General features: G+C 42.9%; 1 protein-coding gene across 1 annotated transcript in view; it reads right to left on the bottom strand.

Moving 5' to 3' along the window:
* The window catches only part of RNGTT (RNA guanylyltransferase and 5'-phosphatase), a 420,910-nt gene that overhangs the window by 366,119 nt on the left and 30,143 nt on the right, over positions 1-24,648 (bottom strand). The window contains exons 5-6 of the mRNA XM_040428751.1: positions 13,693-13,768; positions 7,786-8,029 (exon numbers count right to left, since the gene is read on the bottom strand). Of these exons, the coding sequence (XP_040284685.1) occupies positions 7,786-8,029; positions 13,693-13,768 (320 nt within the window). The remainder of the gene's footprint in view (positions 1-7,785; positions 8,030-13,692; positions 13,769-24,648) is intronic.

Raw genomic sequence — 24,648 nt, forward strand, 5'->3', positions numbered from 1 at the left:
GAGAAGATTTAGTAAAAGTTGTAATTTATCCATTTATATTTCTGCTTTTTCCACCTCCTGTGAAGTACTATCAGTATAGGAGGGGTTATCAGTAACTGATAACACTGTGTGTATAAGTGTGTATACAGAGATAGCGGTCAGTCACTGATAACCCCTCCCTCCTGTACCGACAGGACGTGGAAAAAGCTAAAGATATAAATACATAAATTACAAATTATACTAAATCTTTTTCCACAAAAATATACATCAATCTGCTCAGCTTCTCCTGCTCTATAACATGGTGCTTTCAGGTTGCACTGTATTTTGTGGTGACAGATCCACTTTAAAGCTTTTACAGTCAAATTCCTTTAAACCAGCATGAATGAGAGATGAAGCTGAAAATTTTAAACAGTCAGGTATATAGCAGTCACTTTTAAACTTAGGAAGCCTTTAAAAGTATAAAAAAAATAAAATAAATATATATATTATATATATATATATATATATATATATATATATATATATATATATATATATAAAAAAAATTCTAATACAAATACCATAGAATGTGTCGGCAGATAAGAACCATTTGGCCCATCTAGTCTGCCCAATATACTGAATACTATGGATAGCCCCTGGCCCTATCTTATATGAAGGATGGCCTTATGCCTATCCCATGCATGCTTAAACACCTTCACTGTATTTGCAGCTACCACTTCTGCAGGAAGGCTATTCCATGCATCCACTACTCTCTCAGTAAAGTAATACTTCCTGATATTCCTTTTAAACCTTTGCCCCTCTAATTTAAATCTATGTCCTCTTGTAGCAGTTTTTCTTCTTTTAAATATGCTCTCCTCTTTTACTTTGTTGATTCCCTTTATGTAGTTAAAAGTTTCTATCATATCCCCTCTGTCTCGTCTTTCTTCCAAGCTATACATGTTAAGGTCCTTTAATCTTTCCTGGTAAGTTTTATCCTGCAATCCATGTACCAGTTAGTAGCTCTTCTCTGAACTCTCTCTAGAGTATCTATATCCTTCTGGAGATATGGCCTCCAGTACTGCGCACAATACTCCAAGTGAGGTCTCACCAGTGTTCTGTACAGTGGCATAAGCACTTCACTCTTTCTACTGCTTATACCTCTCCCTATACATCCAAGCATTCTGCTAGCATTTCCTGCTGCTCTATGACATTGTCTGCCTACCTATACATAAGCAGAGATTTTTTTTCTCCCTCTGCAAGTCATTTGTGTCCTGTATTGTGTGGCTCTCCACGGTATTACAGTTCCGTGTTGAAAACGGATTAGACAACTTTTAGATGTCCAATTTTATTTAGCCGTAATTCTGATTTAGATACAGGTTGCCAGGTCAAATCCATCATTTTAACGTCAGATTAAAAGGTTTTTTTTTTACTGTAAATGAACGCCACACTTTTTTGGAGAACACAGCTTACAACAACCCAAATGGGGCACATCACATATAGGGAAAAGTTCCACATTTAAGATCTTGAAAAATTAACAATATAAAGCAATGTAAAGGATTCATTCATGCAATAACAAAAATGATGAGCAGCATAACTCAACCCACAGCCATAAAAGCGCATTTATATTACATACAGTATAATAATTTCAGTGTCTGCATTATTGCAATATAAAAGACATAATACTGCCATAAAAAAAGCCTTGCATAAAGGACCGTTATCATTAGGACACTGCAAGACAGGGTTACTGCAAAGATTTGGTGGATTTGTCAACTATAACTAAAAGATTTGACCTAGGTTTGCTAATGACTATTTGAAAATAGTTACCGCTTAAAGGGCAGCTATCAGGATTTTTGTATCTATGAAACTGGCCGACCAGTTAGGTAACTTTCACACCAGCGTTTTTGCGGGATCCATCAAGGATCAGCAAAAACGCGTCCGTCATGATAATACAAACCATCTGCATCCGTCTCTAAAACCATTGTAAGTCATTGGGGGACGGGTCCGTTTTCTTTTGTGTCAGAGAAAACAAATCCGTCACCATTTACTTGCATTATGAGTCATGACTGATCCGTCTTGCTTGATGCGCTTTTTTGCGCGTCAAGGGAACGCAATGCATTCTGGTGTACTTTGTTCCCTTCAGTTAAATTTTTTCCCCATTGACAATGAATGGGGACAAAACTAAAGCGTTTTTTCCCTGCTACTGAGATCCTGTGACGGATCTCAATAGCGGAAAGGGAAAACGCTGGTGTGAAAGTAGCCTTACATGTGCCCTTGGCAGCTGAAGACATCTGTGTTGGTCCCATGTGCTGAGAGAAATTATGTTTTAGATATGTAAATGAGCCTCTAGGAGCAACGGGGGTGTTATCATTACACCTAGAGGCTCTGCTCTCTCTACATCTCTCTGCACTTTGATTGACAGGGCCAGGTGCGATGAAGTTTTCGCTGCCTGGCCTGGTGAAAGTGGAGAGGACATGGCAATCGCAGAGAGAGCTGAACCTCTAGGAGTAGCGGCAATGCCCCCGTTGCTCCTAGAGGCTCATTTACATATATTAAAACTTCATTTTTCACAGCAATGTGGGCACATATGAACATGGGACCCACACAATTGCCTTCAGCTGCCAGTTTCGTTTTTCACTCTCTGCCTTCCCAGAGCCATAACATTTTTACTTTTCCATTCACATACCTATATGGAAGCTTTTTTTTTGCGGGACAAGTTGTACTTTCTATTAGCATCTTTAATATTGAATATGATGTAGTGAGAAGCCGAAAAAAATACAAAATAGGGTGGAATTTGAAAAAAATAAAAACGCAATTCTGTTCTATTAAAGAGGACCTTTCATGGGTCCAGACTTTATAAACCAAGTATCAGCGTATGGAGGGCATACAGCGGGGATTTAATAGAGCTTACTATTTTTTCTGAGCGCTGCTCCGTTCACTCGCTGTGGACCCCATTAATTTCTCCCACCCTGTATGCCAATTTTTGCATTGGTACAGGGAGGAGGAGACTGGTCCTCTAAGTTTTATTTTTACAGGATTCCCTATGCGGTAAAACTGACCTGTTACGTTTTATGGGCATTTTGGGATGTGGCGATACCCATGTTCTTTATTTTTTATTGTTTATTTTTAATATGTAGAATGGGGGTGATTAGAATTTTTTTATATTTATAAAAACTAGCTTTTTTTTTTCTTTTTTTTTTTTTAAAGGGGCCTTTAACATACAATCATCTGATCTCTTCTCTCATAGAATGCAATGATTTAACATGATTTACAGTCATGTTCCTATGGATGCCTACGGCATCTGACAGGTCAGATGTCTCCACGTGCCTGCTGTGTAAAACAGAAGATGAGGAGCTGAACAGGCACCATGATGAATACCTGGACTTCCGCCATACATATACAGCAGTCGGAGTTAAAGTGGGTTTCCAAGACTTTCATTAGGATAGGTCAGTGATAGGCAAACTGCGGCTCTCCAGCTGTTGCAAAACTACAACTCCCACCATGCCCTGCTGTAGGCTGAATGCTGTAGGCAGTCTTTGCATGCTGGGAGTTGTAGTTCTGCAACAGCTGGAGAGCCGCAGTTTGCCTATCACTGGGATAGGTCATCCATATCAGATTGATTAGGATCCGACACCCAGCACCCCCACCAATGAGCTGCTAGAATGTGCGCAGGTGCCAGACAGCTCCGTCCAAATTGTAGTGGCATTCACCAGAATGAGGGATGAGCTGTAGTAACCCGGCATTGAGACTATACTGTGGATCAAGTAGGTTCAAGTAGGTTCTTTCAGCATTGATTTTAATCAACTGAATGTTTGTTGGATACATGAGCACATGCCTGACACTTCCAACAGCAGATATCAGGTCACTGTTGTGGTTATACCAGGGAGACCTTTCAAATGAAAATTATACTTCACTGTACTTGTGGTTGAAATAGTTAATGATTTTTGGGGGACACCTAAAAAATTCTTAGATGAAAATTAAAATGTTGGTTTGAGATTTAAAGCTACTCTCATTCTTACACTTCATGGTCCCACGCTGGTCTCTGTATCTAACCTCCATGACAAACATGTGTGACCCCCGCACGCAATCATTGGCTGTAGAGGTGGTCTGTCAAAACCACTGAAGTCACTTCTGCAGCCAATAATCGTAAGAACTAGGGTTGCGACTATACCAAAATTTGGATTCGATTTCGATACCATAAAAAAAGTATTGCGATACTCTATGGCAGTCGATACCACGCGAAAAAAATAAAACACCAAAAAAGCTTCGTGCATTCCACATTTTATGGACTGTCCAGCCCATAATAGAACAGTCCTATCCTATTTTTGGGGGGACAAAGTGACAAAAAATGGTGAATCGTGCAGTTTTTTGTTTTCTTTTGTTACGTCTTTCCCCTTATAGGAGAGATTTTTTTTATATTTAATAGTTTGGACTTTTTGGGCGTGGCGATATGTAATATGTTTATTTATATATTGTTTATATATTTTATATGTAAAATTGGGAAAGAGGGTGATTTAAACTTAATATTTTGGGGTATTTTTTTTTTAACTTTCTACTTTTTATTTTATAACTATTTCCCCCCTTAGGGGCTAGAACCTGGGATCTTTTAATCCCTTGTCCTATTCACCCTAACAGAGATCTATTAGGGTGAATAGGACTTTACACTCTTCCTGCTGCCCTGTGCTTTGTGCACACAGCAGCAGGGAGATTACCATGGCAGCCAAGGCTTCAGTAGCGTCCTGGCTGCCATCTTAACCGATCAAAGCCCCGCCATTTTACTGCTAGGGCTCCGAAACTACCACTGCACCACCAAAGAGAAGGGGACCCTGTGGCCACTGCCCCCAATAACTATAATACTGGGGGGTTTGGGGACGCACTGAGCCACCAATGAAGATAACTAACCTTTTAATACAAATATAGGTGGCACCCGGCCTCTATGACAATCCACAGCAATTAACCCCTCAGGTGCCACCTATATTTGAATTTAATGGGTTAGTTATCTTCATTGGTGGCGCACTGGCCACAGTCTCTCCCTTCCTCCTCCCCTCTATTCCCATTGGTGGCAGCGGCGGCACAGTGGGGACAGAGGGACTGTGAGTATGTACAGTTACATAGATAGAACAGCTTGACATCCTTACAATTACGAATCAGTTTTCTTGACTGAGTAAATGTTATTCTTCGAGTTGATATCCATAATGGGATTGTTAATCCATATAAAAATATCACACAAATTATCGGCATTTGTATCTCCAAATGCATAAAATGGATAATGAAATTTATGCTAACAAAGCCCATGTGGTGACCTTTTCAAACAGAATACAAGGAAACACTGAATCTGAAGAACAAACACTGAAGTTTACGTCATCTGAAATGAGCAAAGGGCAAAAAGCTAAATAAATCACTCAGTGACGTTCTGCAAGCTTCTGAAGCAATGGTCCATTTCCTCCTCCTTTACCTATGGATCAGCAGAGGGGAGAAGCTCTTGCCTGGTCTCTACCACAAACAGTTATGGGCAAACCTGAACCCTGCCCATAATTTCAACACTAAAGGGGGAAAGAAGGAGGGAAAATGGATGCTTCCTGGAACCAGGGCTATAAAAAGAAGTGTCCCTTTAAACATCTGTACTTTACATATGGCCGTTTTGTCATAGCGAACTGCATGTACCATTAGATTCTAGCTGCCTGGCAAATAAACTGTTAATGTACAGTACTTCAGAAAAAAAAGATACAGATGGTCTACAAAAGCCATAACAGTACAAAGTACAGATTTTACTGCAGTCTCAGTGTGGGCATCAGAGGAATCCCAGTGGATAAGCCATGCCATGCCGAGTAACCATCTGTTTCACTGCCACCTTAAGGACACAACCCCACAGGGAAAAAAAACTCAAAGAGACCCAAGCGTCTATCACCTAGAGGGTCCATCTCAAATTATACAAAACGCAATTAACATTCTGTTTTCGCTTTGCTAAGATCAAATATAAGGCCCCGGTTTATGTAATAACCTAGAGTGACATTTAGGAAATGAAGGAATGAAAGGGATGCTACAGAAGCATGGAAGCCCACAAGCATCTGCCCTACAAACATCATTAAATTCACGTTGACAGCTATTAAAACTACTCAAGTTTATTTGCCGTAAGAAAAATCTCAATATATAGCAGAGTTTTATGTCACTGGTCAAATGAGACAAGCCAGGGACTGGGAAAGAAATTCTACTAAGAGCCAACTTCTAACCTCTAGTAAAGACATGCATATTGTATCAGCTCAGATACATACCCCACATCTATGGCAGTGCCAGGAACTAGAAAAGGTCCAAGTCGGCAGTGGATAATACAATGGAAGATTTGTAGGCCATGGGAAGAGTGTCACAGACAGTGTTGAGGGTCTAGATTAATATAGAACTAACTGAATTTGACATTACTGAATAAGGGCTCTTTCACACGAGCGGATGCCGTGCATGGAATCCGCTGCGTGAAAGAATGTCCAGCCCCGTTCCGGACAGCAGAGACACGGAGCAGTAACATGACTGATAATGCTCCGCGCCTCTCTGCCACCTATTTACTACAAAATCACAGTGACAACTTTATCTGACTGTGATGTTATAGTAAAAAGATCACAGAGAGGCGCGGAGCATCCACTCGAGTGAACTTTTGCTGTGCATCCGATCCTCATTTTTAGCATAAAGGACGTGGACCCATTGATTTCAATAGGGCTGCAAAAAATCCAGACAGCGCATTGCAAGCTGTCCACATCTGTACATTCGTTCGACAGCCCCGCAAAAATAAATAGAACATACATACGACCATGTGAATGCACCCTAAATATGATTCATAGTGTCATATTCTACCCCTTAGGCCCCATTCACACAACCATATTCTTTTGTTTTGCGAATCGCACGCAGACTCATTCACTATAATGGGTTTGCAAAATAAAAACGGACAGCACACCGTGTGCTGTCCATATCCATATGTCTGTTCCGCAGTCCAGCAAAAAAGATAGAACATGTCCTATTCTTGTTAGTTTTACAGACAAGAATAGGCATTGTTACAATGGACCAGCAAAAAAAACAGATGCAACATGGACATCACCCGTATTTTTTTCGGATCCATGTTTTGAGAGCCACAAAATATATATGGTCAGGTGAATGCACCCTTAGAGGACCTGTCTCCTATTCTAACAGCCCTCCTGCACGCTCTGATGCTGCCATCATTAGTACCAAAGCAGAACCTGCTTTTATCACTGAACACTACTAATGGCTGCATTAGAGTTTGGGGGCAATTTTTTTAAATTTTTTTTATTTATTTTTTACTAGTGCATTGTACTCACTAGTAGCTAAAAAAATCTTTTTTTTTTTTCAATTTGTCTTTATTAAACATATATGTAGTCCTTTTCTTTGTACAGAGTTGAGATGCTCTACTAGCAGAATCTAGAGAATTTTCTCTCCGCTCCGTCAGGCAGGGGAGCTTACTTATCTCTGCTCTCAGAACACTCATCAAAGCTAAATCCTTATCTTTACAAAATGGAAGCGGTCATTAGCATTCGGGCTACAAGACGCACTGCCATTTTTCCCTCATAGTCCAAAAATATTTTTTGGGCAGTTTTTTTTTGCAATTAGAAAAAAACAAACAAAGGCAGGATACATGGTGTGACAGGAGCGCTGTTAGCTTATGCATTTCTGCTGAGAAGGTCAGGCCCTAATCCATGAGAAGTATTGCAATAATACCATAAATGTCACCATTATTGATGAGACATCTGATTGTGTATGAACAAGTTTTTTAAAGAAAAAAAAATGATGGATTCATTATAAAAAAAACTTAGAGAAAGCGTGACTTACAAGTTTTAATCTCTCTTTTTTCTTCCTGTGTAAGGCAGTTCCTGAGGACCCCGGCTCTGCCTCTTGACCTATACTGTTCCCCTCGTCATCAACATCATCATCCTCAAAACACCAGTCTGGGAGCTCAGGAGGAGCGGGCGTATCTTCAACATCTCCATAGCGTTGAAAAAGCTCCTTTAAATAATCAGCTTTGTAAATGCCTGGTGGCCTCGCTTGAGCAAAAGTAGCAACTGCTGCCTCAATGCTGATTGGAAAAACACAAACAGACATAAAGTTAACATATAAACGTATGCACTAAAATAAAAATGACAAGTAACAAAATACATAATCAAGATCTCCTAAAGATGAAGTGCAGAAAGACCGGCTGTTCAGAAACGGCATTGTGCACACAGATAAGGTCAGAAACGTAATCCTTTAAGACCGTAAAAACTACAAATGAAAAAAATATCAGGAAAATACAGCTACAATTCCGTACTCCTATCAGCCAAAATGGTTAAAAAATAATTGCACTGCTTGTGCATTTGAAAAGAAACTTCCTATTTAGGCCTTATGCACACGGCCGTTGTTCTGGTCCGCATCCGAGCCACAGTTTCTGCAGCTCGGGTGCAGACCCATTCACTTCAATGGGGCCGCAAAAGATGCGGACAGCACTCCGTGTGCTGTCCGTATCCGTTTCTCCGTTCCATGGCCCCGCAAAAAAAAATATATAACCTGTCCTATGCTTGTCCCTTTTGCGGACAAAAATAGGTATGTCTACAATGGGCTGCCTGTTCCGTTGCGGAAGGCACACGGGCGACTTCCATGTTTTGCGCAATAAATGGAACGGTCGAGTGCATGTAGCCTTACTCTAAGAGGTATACGCTTACATACTCTTGTTTACAAGGTGCAGTATTAGGGTAGTTTTGACAGCACACTGCTTCCAACACTCAAATCCGGGGCAGCTCCCATAATGGCAATACTAGCAGAGCAACCTGATAATGACATTACGTATATTACACCTCACGTGCATTCACTGCTCAACCCCTGACTCTAGCCTCTGGTTACTACACTATTCTGATCTGCAGAAGTGACATCTACCCTGTTCCTGGACCTCATTCCAGTTCCTCCTCTGGTGTTTGTCTTTAGGTTTCTTCTAGGTATGATTTCTGTCCAACGTTAGCACCAACTTAGGTCGATCTTTTGGCTACAACAATGCATCACATTATTTATGCTGCTTATACAGCGATGGAATATTCTTGAGCGCTGTATAAGCATAATTCACACCAGTCCTTTGCTTAATAGGGCTCACAATGTAATTTGCAAATATGCACTGCATTCAATTCCATAGGAAGCCATACTGACCTACCAGTATGGGGTTTTTTGGAGTGTGGGAGAAAACTGGAGTACCCAAAGGAAAACACAAAAGCTCCATAAACATACTGCACTTGGTTGGATGTGAACCCGGGACTCAAAGGTTGCAAAACAACCTGCCACTTTACCAATCACTAGTCAGACCACACATGGAGTACTGTGTACAGTTCTGGGCTCCTGTGAACAAGGCAGACATAGCAGAGCTGGAGAGGGTTCAGAGGAGGGCAACTAAAGTAATAGCTGGAATGGGGCAACTACAGTACCCTGAAAGATTATCAAAATTAGGGTTATTCACTTTAGAAAAAAGACGACTGAGGGGAAATCTAAGAGGGGTCGTTGATCCAGGGAGTTATTCTGATTGCCTGATTGGAGTCGGGAAGGATTTTTTTTTCCCTAAAATGAGGAAAATTGACTTGTACCTCACAGGGTACCTACAAGAATATATATGGCAATTGACTGAATCCATATATTCATTTCACTTCAATGGTATCGCTCTCTGAACCATATAAACCACATTTAACATGTGTAGAGCTCTATAATACTGGATCTATCACAGACAACTGAACACCCAGCAGCGTTCCATTTTATTAGTCAGTTATCGCTTTTTTTTTTATTACAAACCCCAGAAGGTTAATAATGCTTATCAGAACTCGTAAGATAATATAAAAAATACCAATATTACTGCAACCACTGTTGTCCTTGGCTACATAATTCGTAATATTACACTCTATGGTATTATATACATGTAGAAAATAAAAATACAGTACCATTAAAAACCCTGGAAAAGTAATTATCATACAGAAAACAGTCAGAAAAACAGTTTTTTCCAAATATTGCACACATACATTTTTTTCCGCCTGCTTTGCTGCCTTAAGGAAATGAAGCTAATGTCTCATTTTGATTTGTGGCTTCAGTTTAATTGCCAGATTATATCTAATCAAATTAAAATGCCGAAGAAATATATTGAAAGAACACTCCGAGCTTAAAAATTTTGGAATAAAGAAGAGACGGAAGCAATTAAGTTAAGTTAACAAATAAACACAACAATTAGAAACAGACGGGCCAAAAGTCAGACAAACGGAAGAGTACAATCACGGCAATTTGCAATAACGAGGGATGAGCAAGTTAATCTGTTAGAAATGTGTTTACTTACAAATGGAAACAAATCAACGATTACCATTTACTCATCACCTCAAAGCCCGAGATGGCTTTCTCCAGCCATAACTTCCAGTTATAAGAAGCTATTCACAGGAGAAGGGGTAAATATTAGGGTACTTTCACACTAGCGTTGTTAGAATCCGGCAGGCAGTTCCGGCAACGCCGTATACAAACTGATATCTTTTTTGATATAACGGATCAGTCTCATCCGGAATAACGGATCCGGTATTTACATTTTTACAAAGATCAAAAGCGAAACTAGCTCCTCCTATATCCCGGCACATGCGCAGACCGGATTTCAATACCGGAAAAGAATAAGTACCCTTAGATCGGTGGGGGTCCGACCACATTGATCACAAGAACGGGAGCCTCATACCCTGAAGCTCCTCCCTGACATGAATGAAGAAGTAAATCTAGCATGCGCACAGATGCTCCATTCATCGCTATGGATCTGCTGGAAATAGCCAAGTGCTTGAACTCGCTATCTCTGGCAGTCTCATTGAGATGATTGGAGCAGCAGTGTGCATGCTCGACTGGACACTCCATTGCTTTTTGGGGACCCCACGGCGTGCAGGGTCCCCGTTCTTGTGGTACGTGGGGATACCAACTGTTGGGCCCCACCCGCAATCTAATAGTCATCCCCTAACCTGTGGACACCGGTACTGTACAGTTTTATGAAAATAAAGTCTAATCATTGAACATGGCACCTAACAATTTAGGTTGACCATAGACATTATATAAATGCCAACTGAACCTGCCTGCCTATTTCAATGGGACCAGCCAACCATCTAATGTGTATGGGGTATTCCTAACGCTACCCCAAAAGAAAATGTAACGCAATCCTTTTGCTCTTGGGAGATAAGCCGCTGCCAGAAGAATCTGGTAGTGGCATTCTTCCCTCTAGTGCTCGGCTATCTCCAGCACTCTCAAAGAATTAAATGGAGTGATGGCATGCTTTTCTGATCAGTCGCTCCGTCCATTTCAGGGGGGCTCCACTTTATTGAGATTGTGGGGGTCACTGCGGTAGGATCCCAACCATCAGACAGTTGTCCTCTATCCCCCTTTAAACTCTGTTCACATCTACAATGCGTTTGGAAAGGCTTTACACCCTTTCACCCTTTTCAAATTTTGTTATGTTGCAGCCTTGTGCTAAAAATCTCATTTACCCCCATCAATCTGCACTCAATAACCCATAATGACAAAGTAAAAAATTAATTTGCACATTTATTATAAAAGAAAAACTAAAATTTCACATCGACCTAAGTATTCTGACCCTTTGCAATGATGATGAAATTTAGCTCTGGGGCCTCCCATTTCTCTTAATCATCTGTGAGATGTTTCCACACCTTGATTGGCGTCCACCAGTGGTAAATTCAGATTATTTGGGAAGACACAACCCTGTCTATATAAGGTCTCACAGCTGGCAATGCATATTAGAGCAAAAACCAAGTCATGAGGAGGAATGAGATGCCTGTAATGATCAGAGATATGATCTTGTGGAGGCACAGCTCTGGAGAAGAGAAGACAAAAAATGGCTGCTGTACTGAAAGTTCTCAAGAGCACAGTGGCCTCTAGAATACTTAAATAAAAGACGTTTGGAACAACCAGGCCTCTTCCTAGAGCTGGCCACCCTACCAAACTAAGTAATTAGGGGAGAAGGGCCTTGGTAGGGTCCAATGGTCACTCAGCCCAATCTGGGCTTTATGGCAGTGGTCAGAAAGGAGCCTCTCCTCAGTAAAAGACACACAAATGTTCAACTGGAGTTTACAAAAAAAAAAAAGCATCTAAGGGTACTTTCACACCAGCGCTTTCCTTTCCTTTCCACTATTGAGATCCGTCATATGATCTCAATAGCAGAGGAAAACGCTTTAGTTTTATCCCCATTCATTGTCAATGGGGACAAAACTGAACTGAACGAAATGGAATGCACCAAAAAGCATTCCGTTCCGTTTGGTTGCGTCCACATTGCAGAAAGAAAAACGTTGCAAGCAGTGTTTTTCTGTCCGGCATGGAATGCGGAGTAAGACGGATGTGAAAAAAGCGGATGTGAAAGTAGCCTAAAAGGAGTCTCAGACAGTGAGAAACAAGATTCTCTGGTCTAATATAACCAGGATTGAACTTTCTGGCCTCCATTCCAAGTGTCATGTCTGCAGGAAACCAGGCACTGCACAGTAAAGCATGGTGGTGGTTGCATCATGCTGTCAGGGTGTTTTTCAGCAGCTGGGACAGGCATATTGGTCAGGGTTGAGGAAAGCTGAATGGAAGAAAAGTACAGAGACATTCTTAATGAAACCTGATCCAGAATGCTCTGGAACTTAGACTGGGCTGAAGGTTCACCTTCTACTAAGACAATGACCCTAAACAAAACAGAAGTGGCTTAGGGACAACTCTGTGAATGTCCTTAAAAAGCCCATCCAGAGCTCTACTAGAACCTAACTGAACTCTCCTGAGAGACTTGAAAATGCTCGATACCTATGGCCAAATCCAACCTGACAGCTTGAGAGGATCTGCAGAGAGCAATGGCAGAAAATCCAGATGTTCATCTCGTGCCTTGTGGCATCATACTCAGGAAGACTGGAGACTGTAATTGCTGCCAAAGGGGCTTCAACTGATTACTGAGTAAAGGGTCGGAATACTTCTGTCAATGCGATATTTTAGTTTTTCCTTTTTCAATAAATTAGGAAACAATTTTATTATTTTAGCACAAGGCCGCAACATAAAATGTAAACAAAAGTCTGAAGGGCCTCTGAATGCATTGTACGTTTTGGTTTCTGCTACAAATGGAAACCACAAATCAAGGCATGATCCATAAGACACCAACAGTTTCAGACAGACATCATTGATTTATAACGGGATCCGTCATGGTGTCTAACATTTTACAGGATAGTGGTACAAGCTCAGCTATTCTTCCTATCAAATACGCCAGAATCTGTGATGGAGGCTCTTGGCAGAGCTTATGGCACAGATGTGAACATAGCCTAGACGTGTCCAGGACTGGAATTAGGTCTGATAATGGAGCTAAAAGCTACTGAAGTGCCAGCCCACCACAGATGAAATTTACTGCATAACAGCTTAAAAATCTGGCAGGGGGAGCTCGGCATCTGACAGCAAACTATCACCGTTCAGGTGGAGAAAGTGACAGTTCACTATCCTGTGGACTTAGGCTCTGGATTCATGGCAAGAACTGTGCATCACTCAATGTCATTAAGCCACATAAACAGACCTCAAAGCCAGGGGGGTTGGTCGGACACCCTTTGCACCATCGTACGACGGATGGACTACACAGCACTGTAGCGTCAGTCACTGATCTGAAGGAGCCGAATACTTTTTAACATGGGAGAATCAGTGAATTAAATTTTGGGGTACAAAATGAAATTGTTATAAATGATAAAGACTTACCTCCAATCCATCTTCTCGACTAAAAAGGCACAGATTAAAAAACCCGTTCTATTAAAGCCATGGGTACAGTGGACACCTAAGGGAGAAGAAAGCAGCTAGTATTAGATGCAGAGCAGTAGCACAGATAACACTGCAGATGACAACTAGAAAAAGGAAATAAAAAGAAGAGAGAAATGGAAATCCAAAATACACTCATTGACAAAAAGATATTGCAGAAAGAGTTGTTGGAATTGAATGACGGTAATGATGATATATGCAAGTGAAATGACACTTTTATTAGGGAAAACTGTAGAATAGAAAGGGGGCTCTAGTACCACCTCCAGTCTGGATACCAGATGAGATATGGTTGGGCATAGAGGCATACAGGTTCCATATGGTATTCTGCTGCATTTTTGACCACAGATGTTGCAACTGGGCCTGTAGATCCTGCAGACTCGTAGGTTGCCGAAGCTGGCATCCAGCTGGTCCCATAAATGCTCAACGCCGGTAAATCTGGCAACCAGGCAGGCCAAGAAAGTGCTGCAACCTTTAGAAGACACTCCTGGGAAAACCTTGCTGTGTGTGTACTATCCTACTGTAAAATGCCAGTTGGATGTCCTGCACATATCACTGACCTGTTATCACTACTAGGGGAGATGGCTTCCCAGACCAGCAGTTGTGGCGGTGTGTCACTCCACACCGAAGGCAGGATAGAAGAGCTCACCACGAGGCCTCCATACTAGAACCTGACTCATCGCTAAAGATGATACCGTTCCAGTCCATAGCAGCCCAGTTTTCTTGTTCATTAAACCACTGCAAACTATCCTGCTTCTCTCAGTCCAATGATGTGCCCCCTTTCAAAGTATGTACACTGGGCAAAATGCCTTCGAGAGGCGTGTCTAGCAGTCAGCGATCTCTCACAAAGAGGTACACTACCCAAAAGTAGCTTCTGAGAGCCTTTTCATACGGAAGTGGGGAAAGCACTTTTACGCCCTCTTGTGGTAAGAGCCAATGTTTAATCAGACCACAGTTGTGATCATTTACCTATCTGCCTGAGACATAACTGTATGCTGATTTTTTCAGCAATCTGACAAATCTGCAAATCTGGGTGCGTTATTTTTGTCAATGAGTGTATAATGGACAGTAGATACTTTACTAAATATACAGTAAGCATGGCAACATTACAGGGGTTGTCTCACTTCAGCTAGTGGCATTTATCATGTAGAGAAAGTTAATACAAGCCACTTACTAATGTATTGTTATTATCCATATTGTTTCCTTTGCTGGCTGGATTCATTTTTACATCAAATTATACACTGCTCGTTTACAACCACCCCGCAATCCAGCAGCAGTGGTCGCGCTTGTACACTATAGGAAAAAGTGACAGATTCTCTGGTGACCGGGACCGTTGAGAGCGCTTATAGTCTGGCGCTTTTTTTCTATAGTGTGCAAGCATGGCCATCGCTGATGGATTGCAGGGTGGTCGTAACCATGGAAACAAACAGTGTATAATGTGATGGAAAAATTAACCCAGCCAGCAAAGGAAGCAATATGGACAATCACAATACATTAGCAAGTGCATTGTATTAAAGAGGACCTTTCATGGGTCCAGACATTATGAAATAACTAGCAGGTTATGTAGGGCGGATGTAATATTGCTTACTAGTTTTTCTGGGCGCAGCTTCGTTTGCACGCTGTGCGCCCCTGCAGTTTTCCCACCTGGTATGCTAATGAATAGTATCGGTACAGGGGGGAGGAGACTGTCCTGTTTCTCAATAGGCGTCTCCTCGACAGTAGTGCGGTCCAATCACAGCGGAGAGCAAGAAAAAAAAAAAAAACTCACCTTCTCCCTTCTGACGCTCTCCACTGTGATTGGACAGCTCACAGCCAGGGAGAAGGAGACGCCCCATTGAGAAATAGGGCAGTCTCCTCCCCCCTGTACTGATGCTAATAATTAACATACTAGGTGGGAAAAGTGAACGGGGGGCACAGTGGGCGAACGGAGCGCCGGACAGACAAACTAGTAAGCAATATTACATCCGCGCACAGTGCCCTACATAACCTGCTAGTTATTTCATAATGTCTGGACCCATGAAAGGTCCTCTTTAACTCTCTCTACATAATAAATGGTATTTGCTGAAGTGACACAACCCCTTTAAATAGTATTCACTATTTTCTATAACAGCAGAAACAGGTTTAAAGCTCCAGTAAAATGCAGTCATGGATTCAGGGCAGCTTTAGAAGAAATAAATCACCCGTTATCTAGCTCAGGCTTATGACTTCCATTATATATACTTCTCTGATTTAGGATTACAGTTAAAATAGGCAGACAGAGCCATCTAGTGGCTGAACTGGTGCATTACACATTAATGCATTTCATTGTTTTCCAGTTTTGTGTATATTGGGTTCAGTGTGAAATGAAAATATATACAACTACGGAGAATACTTTTGGGGAATATATTAGGGTAATACTTGAAGTCAGTTTTGCTTGAGTTTGTGTTGGTTTACTTTATACCACATTTACCAAATGTCGCCTGTTTGATAAATGTGTCTAAGGCTACTTTCATACTAGCGTTTTTACTAGATCCGGCAGGGTTCAGCAAAAACGCTTCCGTTACTGATAATACAACCATCTGCGTCTGTTAAGAACGGATCCGGTTGTATTATCTTTAACATGGCCAAGACGGATCCGTCATGAACACCATAGAAAGTCAATGGGGGACGGATCCGTTTTCTATTGTGAGAAAACGGATCCGTCCCCATTGACTTGCATTGGGGGTAATGCAGGATCCATCTTGCTCCGCATCCCAGGACGGAAAGCAAACTACAACATGTTGCGGTTTAGTCTCCGATCTAGGAACGCAACTAAACGGAACAGAATTTATTTTGGAGCATTCCGTTCTGTTCAGTTTTGTCCTCATCGACAATGAATGGGGACAAAACTGAAACGTTTTTTCCCGGTATTAAGCCCCTATGACGGATTAAACGCTAATGTGAAAGTAGCCTAATCCGTAAACCTAACACTTATCTAGAAAATCTATTCCACTTTTCCTACTGCACCCTCCTCCTGGAGTGAGATTGTGACAAAAAATGTATCATTGAGACAAAGAAGTGTCATTGATAAATCTGGAGTGAAACTCATTAACATAGCTAACCCTACCATCTTCCAAAACTGGAGTAAGTGGAGAAAAAAACTGAAAAAGTAAGCCAAAAAAGTCACAAAAGCTCTATTTTGCGACTTTTTGAAGCTCCTATTTCTGGAGTGAATGTATGATACATCAGACCCTTTCAGTTGGCTGTTAGTTAAAACCAGTACAGGTAAGATTCAGCTGAGTGTTTGTTACAATTACTTCTAGGCAATCTTTTGTTTTTGAGCTGAAGCTACTTTCACACCTACATGTGTTATCTCCATCGTTCATTTCAGTCACACAAGCAGAACAACAAATAGAAGGGCACTGCTAGAACAGTCGTACAACACCTACTGCACCCGACAGTCCCCACTGACTAGAATGGGGTCTGTTGGGTCTGTAGTCTGTAGTTTCACTGGACAAAATAGTGCACCACGCTGAGCCATTTTGTTCTATCATGACTATTTCTGGTGGGTGGAGCGGCAGGGTGTATGCTCGACCTGCCAGCTCCATCAGATCAAGGGAACAGCACCTCCATTCTTGGGATCGGTGGCAGTTCCAGGGGTCAGAGTCCCACCAATTAGTTAGTTATCCACAGGATAGGGGATAACCAAAACCTAGCACAACGCCTGTCACAGACTTGTCATGGTGCCCCTTGGTGTTCTTCTGATTTCTTTTTAGAGCATCCACACAATGTGTCCAGTGTGGGAGACAACAGTAGCTCGGGATGTACGCAGGTGGTGGGACAATTCTTTTTATTAAAGGGAATGTGTCACCTCTAGCCGGCCTTATAAAGTACAGTAATACATGTATAGAACATTTGCCACTGAGTCTGTATGTAGATACTCATCTTCCCCACTATGTGCCCACAAACCAGCCATGGAATGCAATGATAGTACGTCTTCTGGAGTCCTCGCTATAATATGCGCATGCACAGGAGTCTTCTCAATGCATTCCATCTGTGCACAGCAGATGTGGGTGCGTATCAACATACAAATTACTGATCCAGAGTCGGTGGTATTACCATGCTTATTAAGGCTCGCCAGAGGTGAAATTCCCTTTTCCCTTTAAGTACGCCGGCCAATAAAAGTCAGCAGGAAAGTCTTTCCTGCAGCGGACACATTAAGTGGATGTTCAGAGAAAATCAAAACCACAGCAGGAGGCACCATAACAGTCATGTAACCAAAATATCTACACACAGGAGCAAAGAATCAGATTGAGGATCGGACAATAAGGATAATGGGGTGGGGGGCAACACACACACACTTGGAAGTTGGACAACCCCTTTAAAGCAACTAATGAAGTCAAAAAAAGAACTGGAAGACTGGTCAGGTATGCAACATTCACACAGACGGCAGAGCAATCCAGCAGGCTGTTCCAGCAGACAACAGCCTGCTGAAGGTCTCCAGATGTCGTCCCCCCCCCCCCCCCGGACTCCATAGACCAGGCATGCTCAACCTGCGGCCCTCCAGCTGTTGCAAAACTACAACTCCCAGCATGCCCTAACAGCATACAGCTATCAGCCTACAGCAGGTCATTGTGGGAGTTGTAGTTTTACAACAGCTGGAGGGCCGCAGGTTGAGCATGCCTGCCATAGACTATACTGGGATCCGGCTGCTACCCAGTATTTATGCCAGCTAGTGTTCAGTGAACTTGTGTTTTCAAGTTCGGCGTAGAAGGTTCAGGTTATCTAAGAATTCCATTATGGATTCCGCTACCACGGACCATAACTTATGGAAACCATAACGGAATTCTTAGATAACCCGAACCTTGTACGCCGAACTTGAAAACATAAGTTCGCTCAACACTAATGCCAGCATTTGGCTGGACAAATATCACTGCGAACAACAGTTTTTGTCAAGCCAAATGTCCATCAGTTCCCATTATAGTTAATGGGCTTACTGTGAAAAGCAATATCCAGCTAGGTCTGATCAGAAGTCCGACAGGCTGTCCTTCTGCCGGAACTGCCTGCCACTGCTCTGCCGTGAAACTAGCATTAGGGAGTAGTGATGCACCGGTTTTACGGGCTCCTGAGAATGATAACTTAACCTCATGATAGGTCATTTTCCATTTTTACTCTCTGCAATCCCAGAGCCATATTTATTTTTTATTTTTTCCAATCATATGGCCAACCTGCGGCTCTCCAGCTGTTGCAAAACTACAACTCCCAGCATGCCCAGACAGCCTACTGCAGGGCATGGTGGGAATTGTAGCTTTACGATAGCTGGAGAGACGCAGGTTGGCCAGCCATGATATAGCCGTAAGAAGGCTTTTTTTTTTTTATTTAAGTTGCACTCTAATTACTCAAATAATTATTGCATACGATGTAGTGGAAAGCTGTATAAAAAAAAATCCAAATGGGGTGGAAATGGAATAAAAACTCAATAGTTTCATGGGTTTTGTTTTACTGGGTTCCCCTGCTGGATCGCACAGGACTAAAGCCTGCCCATTAGTGCCGGTGACATCACTGGGCTCACTGCTAGGCGGAAGCCTTTCGCCTAGCTTACCCTACAGAGAGCCCAGTACGTCACCGGCTCTCCATAAAATGAAATGCTCCGATGCCCATATCAGGGGGGCCAGAGGGGTGAAAATGGGGGTATGTCCGGGTTCAGCCCTGAACCCGGACAACACCTTTAATGCTGTACGGAGTTCTGTCTCTGTATAGCATTAAAAAGGTATGGGCTTTTAAACTCTGCCAAGTTGAAATTAGTTATCACCGAAGTCTCGCAAATTCGGTGAACAACTTCGGCATTCGATTTTTAAACTTTAAAACGGGAATCCGAAGTTGGCTATGGATCTTGGATCTGAAGGTCGATTCGCTTGACACTAATTGAAATAATACCACATTTATATTGTTTTTCTTGTGTATTACTGAAAAAATATTTTTTTTTGCACAGCCATATTCTGACCCCCATAAATATTTTAGATTTCCATCAACAGTTGTGCAAGGGCTCATTTTTTGTGGGGTCATCTGTAGTTTTAACTGATACCATTTTGGTATGACGTTTCGGTTACATTTTATGAAAAAAAATGTTGTCAGGTGAAGCAACGAAAAAAAAACAGCAAATAGGCCATGTTGATATTTTTTTTTTTTCGTTACAGTGTTCACTGTACAGGATGAATATGTTTAGATTTATTCAGGCATTTTGAGATGCAGCAGTGCATATGATCTATAGGCTAGTTTCACACCTGTGAATTCTCCAGATCCGTTGCTGTCAGATGCCAACGGCTTGCACTTCAAGTCAATAAAAGTAAAATACTCCATAGACAAGAAGGAATATTTAAAGCAGTGGCGTGCCTAGGGTATCTGGCACCCGGGGCGGGTACTTTCTCTGGCACCCCCCTTTCCCTGCCGAAACCATAAGAAACTTTATTTTTACATTTAAATATACAAAAATATTTATTTTGTTTGAAACATTTTTTTATCGCTAGTAAATGAAAATTTATAGGGAATCTGTCACCATGAAAATACAATGTAAGCTTGGTATTACACATTTTGTGAAGGAAGGTGAAGAAAAAAACGGCGGATCATGTTATATTTTTATAGATCGGGCTGGAGTTTTCACTGATGCCAGTGCACCCTGCTCTGATAGTAGGGGCTCAGCTGACAGTGACAGCCAGACCCGTGCCGCTGATCGGACAGACACAGCTCCTGCACCTGCCCGATCAGCCCGCTATACCTGTACAGCGCTGGGACTCAGCTCACGTCCTGCAGCGCCGTACAGGTACGCCACTGGTATCCTACAGGTTAATAAGCCTTGGGCCCCTTGTAAATTTCTGCCCTGGTACTGGCTGGCAGCAGCCTTGTGACTGCTCAACACCCCTCCCCCCATTGGAAATTCAAGGCAGCAAGGCCCTTAACTGAAAAAATACCTCTCTAGTCTGCCTAGTCTGCAGTCTCTTGCCTGCACTGTTCTGCCACAGTGCCACTGTGACTGTCCGCACCACTCCTAACTGCCACAGTGCCTGTCCGCAGCACTAACTGCCACACACCACAGTGCCTGTCCGCACCACTAACTGCCACACACCACAGTGCCTGTCCGCACCACTAACTGCCACACACCACAGTGCCTGTCCGCACCACTAACTGCCACACACCACAGTGCCTGTCCGCACCACTAACTGCCACACACCACAGTGCCTGTCCGCACCACTAACTGCCACACACCACAGTGCCTGTCCGCACCACTAACTGCCACACACCACAGTGCCTGTCCGCACCACTAACTGCCACACACCACAGTGCCTGTCCGCACCACTAACTGCCACACACCACAGTGCCTGTCCGCACCACTAACTGCCACACACCACAGTGCCTGTCCGCACCACTAACTGCCACACACCACAGTGCCTGTCCGCACCACTAACTGCCACACACCACAGTGCCTGTCCGCACCACTCCTAACTGCCACACACCACAGTGCCTGTCCGCACCACTCCTAACTGCCACACACCACAGTGCCTGTCCGCACCACTCCTAACTGCCACACACCACAGTGCCTGTCCGCACCACTCCTAACTGCCACACACCACAGTGCCTGTCCGCACCACTAACTGCCACACACCACAGTGCCTGTCTGCACCACTCCTAACTGCCACACACCACAGTGCCTGTCTGCCCCACACCACAGTGCTTTTTGCAGGCTCAGCTCGGCGGCAGTGTATCTGCAGACACACACCGACACACACAACACTGGTGAGGTGGCCACTTCACTAGAAGGCACAGGCCGCACAGCACAGCTGTTTTCTTGCTCAGGAGCACTGGAGCAAGCGGCTACAAGGAAGATGAGAGGTTTTCCCACCTGGAAGGTGAGCGGCGGCCGGCGGCGAGCATACAAGCGAGTTAGGCTACTTTCACACTGGCGTTTCTGGGTCCGCTTGCGAGATCCGTTTCAGGGCTCTCACAAGCGGCCCAAAACAGATCAGTTCAGCCCCAATGCATTCTGAATGGATAAGGATCCGTTCAGAATGCATCAGTTTAGCTGCGTTTGGTCTCCATTGCGTTTTTTAGGCAGTCACTAAAACGCAGCTTGCAGCGTTTTGGTGTCCGGCTGACGATGCAGAGCCAAACGGATCAGTTTTTCACTGACACAATATGGTGCAACTGAAAACGGATCCGTCCCCCATTGACTTTTTTTTTTATGAATAATGCAAATGTTCCGTTATGAACGGATACAAGCGTTTGCATTATCGGTGCGGATACGTCTGCAGATACAAGACGGATCCGCACCAAACGCAAGTGTGAAAGTAGCCTAAGGCGTGAGCGTGCCCCCTGGCTTATTAGAGCGCGCACCAGGGGTGGATTAAGTATATCATAGGCCGGGGGCTGTTTACCCATCTTGGGCCTCCTCTATTTGCCGCGACCGTCCCCTCTTTCACGTTGTGCCCCATTTTTTTTTCTTCTGGCAAATATTAAAGAAAACTATGCCCACATATATAGTGTTGTTGCCCATTACCCCTGAGAATGCCAGTGATCTGGCAAACATTTTGGGGGCAATGTATGAAGCTATTTTAGAGGACGGCTATCGTCAGTGCTGACTCTAAACCATATAATCAATGCGATTAATCAATGAAAAGGAAGCAATAGAGGGACGAGTGGTGACAGTACACAGAACCACATCCCTGGTGTAGGAGTGAACGCAGATACGATAGCTCGCCTGTAAATTGGGGGCTATCAGCCGTAGGGAGGGGCAGTTTTTATTTAGGAGAACCTAATACCCTTCATTTATCTAGGTCAGATTTGTTGATTTGATGTCTATTGTACCCCCAGCCCCTCATAGTGTATAGTGTACAACACTCCGCAGTATACAGTGTATTACCCCACAGTATATAACACCGCCCAGTATACAGTACCCCATAGTATGCAATACACAGTATACAGCACCCCACAGTATGCAGTATAGCACCCTATAGTATACAGTACCCCACAGTATGCAGTATAATACCTGTGGACAGGTATTGGACAGTTGACTTGGTAAGTATTCCACACAATTGTGTCTCTCCACACCCAATGTCAGAATGTGTGGACACTATGCCTGGACAATCCTATTCAGTTATCCTGACTAGAACTACAGCACCCATATTAAATAATAAATCATAATTAAAGTTAAGAAAAATATTTGTGACTGTTAATGGAGTTTTCCAGTCTTATATAATGAAGGATAATAAATGCATGATGAAAAAGTATGGAAATTTTCTCAGCTTGATTGCTGTTCTGGAAATATCAGATATGACTCGAGCAAATCCAAGTTCATAAGGAGCCATCATTTCTGCCCTGGATCACACAGCATGAAATTAAGTGCTAGAGTAATATGACTGCCCTATATCAAGCTGTCACGCTAATATTGCTGTACTGACAGTGGCATTTTAAGACTAAACTGAAGGCAAACGAGTTTCTTAATTGAGCAGCGTGCAGGACCAGAAAGACTGTTCAACCTGCACCAGTTGAGCGACAGGACATTCTACAGCTGTCAGCACAGTCAGGTTCCTCTCCAGTAAGGTCTGATATTTGTGTTCTTCATACCAGAACATACAATCCACATCGCCTAATGGCAGGTTAACCTTTGTGGATCAGTGTGCTACTGAAGTGTGAGGGGCAGCAAGTGAACGTTTTTGTTTTCCAGATCCTGTGAATAAGGTCTCCATACTTTTACACTCTTGGCATTGCAATTTCCCTTAAAGGGTTTTTGCAACCCTTTAAAAGTGATGAACTATCTTCTGGACAGGCCATTACCATCTGACTGGCAGGGGTCCACCTCCCCCCACACCTGTTTATCAGCTGTTCTGCAGTAGCTCAAATCCGGGAATGGAAGTGACCTATAGAACAATGCTCCCAAAGAGAACTAGAGGACACCGCTCATGCACCACCACCCTCCATTCATTTCTATGAGAGTGCCGAAAATAGCAAAGCCAGCTAGTTCCTCAGAAATGTGCACTTTCAAATAATTTCTATGGGACTTCAAAAAATAGCCAAGTCTATTAAAGGCACTATACCATCAGCTACGTTCACACTTTGCAGTTGTCTACAGAAAAATTCAACATGAAATTGGCACAAAACTGGTTAATCCAAATGCAATTTTCAATGAGGATTTAGGTGTAATTTCCCCCATTAAATTGAAAAGTGTGGAATTTACAAAATATCTGTACAAAATCTGCCCAAACTAAAACATCTTGCTATTATAATGTATAGATTAAATTTTCTCTATAACTCTATATACAGTAGATTTCCCATTTCTCCTATATACTGTACCCTGCCTCGGAAATGCAGAGCAGTTTAGCTCCACTCTGCAGTCAAAAGTGACATCAAATCTTAAAGAGGACCTTTCATCGGTCCAAACATTGTAAGATAACTATCTGGCTATGTAGAGCTGCGCCCCGGGATCTCACTGCACTTACTATTACTCCGGGGTGAAGCTCCGTTCTCCCGCTATGTCCCCTGGTATTTTTGCTGACTTGGTAACACTGGGAGGAGCCTGCCCTTTTTCTCCTGGGCGTTCCTTCTCCCAGGCTGTAGCACTGTTCAATTGCAGCGCAGAGCTCACAGCCTGCAATTGGACAGCGCTATGGCCTGGGAGAAGGAGACGCCAAGGAGAAAAAGGGCAGGCTCCTCCCAGTATAACCAAGTCAGTGAAAATACCGGAGGACATAGCGGGAGAACGGAGCGGCGCCCCGGAATAATAGTAAGTGCAGTTAGATCCCGGGGCGCCGCTCTACATGTCCGGATAGTTATCTTACAATGTTTGGACTGATGAAAGGTCCTTTTTAAAGGGAACCTGTCACCGGGAGTGTGTTAAATATCGTAGGGTTGTAGTCCAACAGATTTCAACAGAAACTGTGCAGTAACAGTGCG

Source organism: Bufo bufo, chromosome 4, assembly GCF_905171765.1.
Source record: "Bufo bufo chromosome 4, aBufBuf1.1, whole genome shotgun sequence".
NCBI classification, from domain to species: Eukaryota; Metazoa; Chordata; class Amphibia; order Anura; family Bufonidae; genus Bufo; species Bufo bufo.